The 6,024-nt window shown below is 49.7% G+C and overlaps 1 protein-coding gene across 5 annotated transcripts; it reads left to right on the forward strand.

Annotated features, from left to right (window-relative positions):
- Positions 1-218: 218 nt before the first annotated feature.
- Positions 219-3,505, forward strand: LOC123344293 (zona pellucida sperm-binding protein 3-like). Of its 5 annotated transcripts, XR_006572502.1 has the most exons (6): positions 424-454; positions 544-644; positions 1,982-2,616; positions 2,702-2,840; positions 3,184-3,309; positions 3,390-3,505. XR_006572502.1 is itself a non-coding variant. In XM_044980346.1 (3 exons), the coding sequence occupies exons 1-3, from the start codon at positions 237-239 to the stop codon at positions 2,560-2,562; spliced, it is 357 nt and encodes a 118-aa protein (XP_044836281.1). In that variant the 5' UTR covers positions 219-236; the 3' UTR covers positions 2,563-2,667. The 5 variants fall into 5 exon arrangements, 1 of the variants encoding a protein (XP_044836281.1); XR_006572503.1 differs by lacking the exon at positions 424-454 and having other exon boundaries at positions 523-644; positions 2,525-2,616; XR_006572501.1 differs by lacking the exon at positions 424-454 and having other exon boundaries at positions 556-644; positions 1,728-2,616.
- The last annotated feature ends 2,519 nt before the right edge of the window (positions 3,506-6,024 follow it).

Genomic DNA, 6,024 nt, shown 5'->3' on the forward strand with positions numbered 1-6,024 from the left:
CCTTTGGCCAAGGGGTGGGCTTGGCTGCACGTTTGAGAAGGGGCTTCTCCTGGCGCTGCTCTTGTGGACCAGAATGCAGTTGCCCTGTCCCAGTAGTACAGAGCTTTCTTCTGTGCCTTGGTGCTGCTGACAGGGGAAGGGCCAATACCCAGCATTATGATCTAATAATCAGTGATGGAGCCAAGCTTTGGCTGTCTCCTGTGCTGCCCATGGGGAGGGTGGGTGCAGGGATAAGAATGTTGCTTTTATTGAACTACATGGCAAGGCTTCTACAGTCTTGCCAGCTTCATCCTGTTAACATGGTATTAATCTCCCCACTGTCTGCCTCTCCCCAGATGATCCCATACTCCCTGCTCTACAGCACAAGCCTGTCCTACAGCCCCACCCCTGCCAGCAACCCAACAATCCTGAGAACCAGTCCAGCTGTGATCCCTATTGAGTGTCACTATCTCAGGTGAGTGCCTGAGATGCTCTGTCCCTATCGCTCACGCCCAGTCCCTGTCCTGGGAGCAGGTTCAGCATCTGAGATTTCCTCCTCTCCAGGAAGGACAATGTGAGCAGCAGAGCCATCAAGCTGACCTGGGTTCCCTTCAGCTCTACCCTGTCTGTGGAGAGGCTGGATTTCTCCTTGCACCTGATGAATGGTAGGTGCAAGTTTACTTAAGAAAAGGAAGCTCTATTCACTTTGATAGCTAGTCCTGCTAGCTGTCCACTTCTGTACCCAGCCTAGCATGGATACACAACCACTTCCACTAGGGATGGACTGCAGCAGTAGCTGCTACACTCTAAATCTCCCAAGATTTGGGTATTTCTGAATGGCAGGACAATGATGTATTTGCAGCAAGTACTTCTCTCCCAAGAAGAGTAATTTCTTTCCCATGGTCTACTAGTGTTTAGGCCCTTCCCTAGCTGATTTACACTGTCTCTTGGACAGTCAGGGCATCATAAAGCACCCAGTACCTTTGAAAATCTTCATGGTTGTTGAGATGAGTTCCTGTCTGCATCCTGTAAAACTTGCCCATACCGGTATTGCCCTGGCCTCTTCTTTTGTCATTCAGTGTTGAACGCATTCTAAGACAATATGCATTTCCTCACCTTTTGGGGGCGAAGCCAGACTTTAAGGCACGTGCTCCCCTACTTGGTGTAAACTTTGCTTGTGCCAATCAGAAACAGACACAAACAGGTTTTGGGCCCCATCCCCTATGACACTTCTATGATGTCATAGTTGGTACTTTAGGCCTGCCTGCCATGTGCAGGCAGGGAGAGGAGAAAGAAAAACGAATCCTGTGTATCCTGTGTACATCCGTAACCGAGCCTGATCACCTCGAAGCCTCTCTCTCAGCTCACGTGTTTCAAACAGAGCTTCTACGTTTGCCGGTCGTTATGCGTTGGTTTGTATTTGTAAGTATCGGTTATTACTAAATGCTGCATCTTTGTTTATAAATATTGTTAGTAGATATTTTAGTCATTGTGTGTTTAAAGTTTCATTAACTCTATTAGCTAATCATACGCTCCTCCCTTACCCCTTGTAATCATCCCCAATAAAACTTTAAATTGATTAATTTTAGTGTGTGTGTGTGTCTGCAGTTTGCATCGTAACCCATACTCTCTTTGCATCCCTTACCAATATAGTCTGTTGCCACGTGCAGCCTGGTAAATAACAGGCCTGCATTTTCTTTCGCCCCTGCGAGTCCGTGGCAATCTACAATGGTGAACTTGCCTTGCAGATGACTGGAGCACTGAGAGACCCTCCAATGGATTTCAGCTGGAAGAGGACATGCATATCCAAGCTGATGTCAGCACTGGGAACCACACAGCTGTGTGGCCACCCTGGGCCCAGACAGGGATTCCTCTCCCCTCTGTGCTGTCATGACTTTAATGAGTAAGGGGTGGGGTGTCCATTCTAGAGGATAATTACTGACGTACCTGGTAAGGGACTATGCTTGGTTAGCACCTCATTGACCATGACTCTTGTGTCTAGCTGCCTGTTGGATGGGAGATCAGATGACACCATCTCAGCCTTCATATCTCCCAGGCCCAGGCAGGACATGCTGAAATTCATGGTGGATGCATTCAGGTTTGCAGGAGACACCAGCAACTTGGTGAGATGCCTTTTATCCCTCTCCTGAGTCTGCTAATCTGATCAGAGCAGGACAAAACTTTTTTCAGCCAAGACTATTTTGCTGAAATCGTGAACTTGGACTAACAAACAATTCAGCAAGTTGACAAACAATTCAGTGAACAAAAACTATAAAATAAAAACATTTGGTTCTGACACTTTCAAAATAACTTTTAGTCAAAACAACTTTGTTTAAATCTTAGTGTTTTTATAAAGTAAAACCTTCAAATGAAACAACTCACTTTGGGTCAAGTGACATGCTTTGTTTGACCCAATCCAAATGTTTTTTTCACTTAGTTTTTTGGTTCACTAGCCAAAACTAACTAGCACAGCTGTAATGCTGGCTAAACAGGGTTATTATAACTACCCTCTGGGATGATCCCCATGCTTTCACTCCCTCTTCAGATCTACATCACCTGCCATTTGAATGTCACCTCAGCTGACCAAGCTCCAGATCCCTTGAACAAGGCTTGTTCCTTCAACAAAGCTGGCAATGTGTGAGTAGCTGGGGTAAAACATAAAGAAGGGGGAAATGGACCCAGAGAACAAGTGTCACTGTAGCTCATGCGCTGTTCCACCTAGTCTCCAGTGGAAGGCACCAGAAACATCTGCAGCTTCTGTGAGACTGGGAACTGTGGACAACTTGCACTGACCAGGAGAGTGAACCCTCTGGACAGCTGTCCAGGAAGGTGCTTCCAGAGAGAGACGTCTTCTAGGAATGGTGAGTTGTTTAATGCACTGTGCTTACTGAATGGGGTGGCCATGTCTTCCAGTTGAGATGGTACCATTCAGACTGTCAAGGGCTGTCATCCCAAATCCAGAGTTGAGAGGAAGGACTAGACTGGGACTTGGGGAGAGGCTAAGAGTCAGGATCAGGCCCCCATCTGACCCTGGATGAGTCATGCAGTCGTACCTCCTTCCCCCCATCTATAAAAGAAACTCTTATTAACCCTGATCTCCCAGGAGCTGAGGACTAGTGGCCTAAAGAAAATGCGCCCCATGAAACCATTCCACTCAGACGTGAGTGTTTTACTAAACTTCATTCACATCTCATCCCTATCCAGATGGCTCTTCAGTAACAGGATCTGAGGCTGATGTTGCAGTCGGACCATTGTTCATCCTTGACCCAGCTCAAGGCTCGTGGGGTCCCTCAGAAGGCCAAGTGGTAGCACTGAAGTTGTCATTGAAGGGTATGGAGGCCATTAACTGATGGGAGAAGTGGGTGGAAAGTTCCTGGCTCATGCTCTAAACTAACTTCTTTCCTCTACAGGTGCAGCAGAGGGGCCCAGAATGATGGTGGGGCTAGCAGTGGGGGCAGCAGCCTTGGCTGTGGCCTCAGTTGCCCTGGGATTCCGTCTTGTGTTTAAAAAAAAATATGCAGCAGTCCTACTTCCTGAGCTGTCCTGTAACAGCAGCTCTGCAATAAAGAGAACTCAACCGTAGTCTGGCTACTGTGTCTCTCCTTACTGCAGACACTAGGTCAGGGAGGGACAGAATTGGTGAATGCAACTTGGCTGCAAGGCAAACGACGGCTGCTGGGATTGAAAGCTGAAGGGTTCTGGCTGTGCACCAGGGCACATAGAATCATAGACTATCAGGGTTAGAAGGGACCTCAGGAGGTCATCTAGTCCAGCCCCCTGCTCAAAGCCCAGACAGATTTTTGCCCCAGATCCCTAAATGGCCCCCTCAAGGATTGAACTCACAACCCAGGCCAATGCTCAAACCTCCCCCCTGTGAATACACTAGTCCTTTCTGTCTCTCTGGAATGTCCAGATGACAGCTAAATGTCTACAGTAACTTCCAAAAGACATGGTTGGGTCCCTCTTACTTTTCCCCCTCAACCAGGGCCGGCTTTAGGTTTTTTGCCGCCCCAAGCAAAAAAAATTTTGGCTGCCCCCACCCCAGCCCTGGGCTCCCCCCCGCACCTCCCTGCTGCCCCAGCCCTGGGCTCTTCCCTCCCCACTTGCACCCCCCTGCCATCACAGCTCTGGGCTCCCCCCCCTCCACCTGCACCCCCACCCACACACCCCCTGCTGCCCCAGCCCTGGGCTCTCTCTCTCTCGCGCCCCCCACCCCGCACCCTCCTTCCACCCCAGCCCTGGGTCACTGGTAACTTGCTCCCAGGGTGGGTCATTCAGCAGGAATTTTGGATGTGCACAGAACACAGACAGGACTGGTTCCCATATGGTTATAGAACTGCAGTAAAGTGGAACCATTTTCAGCTTCTGTGATTGGAGGATATCTGGATGCATATTATAACACTGTCCTCCATAAATGAGGAAAAGTTGAGGTGCCTTTATTATTCTTTTGTTCCACTCTTTGTTTCTATGGGGAATTTGCCAATGCAATATCACTGTCTTCCTTTTAAACAAATAAAACTAAAAAAAAAGTCAATGGCTGTTGAAAATAGCAATTCCAGTCCTAAAAACCACCAGTAAGCATTTCTTGCTCAATCTTATCCTACTTTTTCTACAGCAAATTACAGTGGATCAGTATATTTGATTTGGGAGAAATGAAGTAACAGCTGCTCAAATTGACCTTGAGCACTCCTGAATTTTGAGGTGTTCAAATCTGGAAGGCAGGTGCTAGATTCCCTTTCTGAATATTAGCTAAATCTGGAAAGGAAAAGTCAATTTCTGCTTCCATGGCTCAGAAGTGGAAATCCTCCTAAGTGCCTGGTACTGTATCTAAAGCTGCCCAGGTCCAGAGCCTCCCGTCCCTTACTTTTCATTTTAAATTCTAGTGAGAGCCACATACCTCCCTTGCTAGGCTTCAGATAGAGAGGGGCACTGTCCATTTAGTCCACCCAATTCCTCCTTTGGGGGCTGCAAGGTGAGGTCACACCAGTATCCCTAATCCAGTCTGGGGATGTCTTCTGAAGGGGATATCTGGGCCAAAGCCTTCTACTCCTTGGACACACTTGTTCCTCATTCACAGTGCCACCCCGCTCTAGCAGTGAGCTCTCCATTCACAGCAAGCTGCAGCATGAGGTTTCAGCTACCATACTCCCTCCCTCTCCCTTTCCTGTTAATTGTGGCCAAGGGAATGCTGGGAAATGTAGTTCTTTCCCTGCTCCAGGGCTGGCTCTATAAGCAGGGAGCTAACCAAGGAACTACAGCTCCCAGGCCCCCCTGTTGGTTCTCAGCACCCAGGCTGGATCCCTGCCAGCTGCCACCCCTGCAAATGGACTGCCCCAAGCAGCTGTTTGCTTTGCTGGTGCCTAGAGCCACCCCTGCCCTCAACAGAACTAGCTCTGCTTGTGCACAGGTGCTATTGTCATGCAGCCATTCTGTTCCTCCGATCACTCCTTCCAAGCTATTTTGTGGTGGGTGCTTATCTAACTCCTCGTTCTAAACCGGGGTGGGCAAACTATGGTTTGTGGGCCACATGTGGCCCACCAGCCAATTTTATCTTGCCCTCAAGCTCCTGCTGGGGAGAGGAATCTGGGGCTTGCCCCGCTCCCATGCTCCAGCTGGGGAGCAGGGTCAGGAGGTGCTCTGTGTAGCTCCCAGAAGCAGTGGCATGTCCCCTCTCTGGCTCCTATGTGTAGGGCCAGCCAGGGGCCTCCACATGCTACCCCCACCCCAAGTGTCACCCCCACAGATCTCATTGGCTGGGAACTGCAGCCAATGAGAGCTGCAGGCATGGCACCTGCAGATGGGGCAGCATGCAGAGTTGTGTGGCCACACCTCTGGATCAGAGCTGGATGGAGGACATGCTGCTGCTTCCAGGAGCAGCTTGAGGTAAGCGCCACCTGGAGCCTACACCCCTGACCCCCTCCCAGGCTCCAACCCACTGCCCCAGTCCTGATCCTCCTCCTGTCCTCCAAAACCATCAATCTCAGCCTGCCCCAGTCCAGAGCCCCCACCCCCTCCCACCCAGAGCCCCCTCCTGCACCCTGAACT

Source organism: Mauremys mutica, chromosome 11 (assembly GCF_020497125.1).
Source record: "Mauremys mutica isolate MM-2020 ecotype Southern chromosome 11, ASM2049712v1, whole genome shotgun sequence".
NCBI classification, from domain to species: Eukaryota; Metazoa; Chordata; order Testudines; family Geoemydidae; genus Mauremys; species Mauremys mutica.

What these genes read in the sequence shown, in the direction of transcription:
- LOC123344293 (XM_044980346.1), top strand. Translation starts at nt 237, where the DNA reads ATGTTGCTTTTATTGAACTACATGGCAAGGCTTCTACAGTCTTGCCAG. An exon ending in ATTGAGTGTCACTATCTCAG is followed by an intron (nt 455 to 543) that starts GTGAGTGCCTGA and finishes CCTCCTCTCCAG; the next exon opens with GAAGGACAATGTGAGCAGCA. An exon ending in CTCCTTGCACCTGATGAATG is followed by an intron (nt 645 to 2,524) that starts GTAGGTGCAAGT and finishes CTCCCTCTTCAG; the next exon opens with ATCTACATCACCTGCCATTT.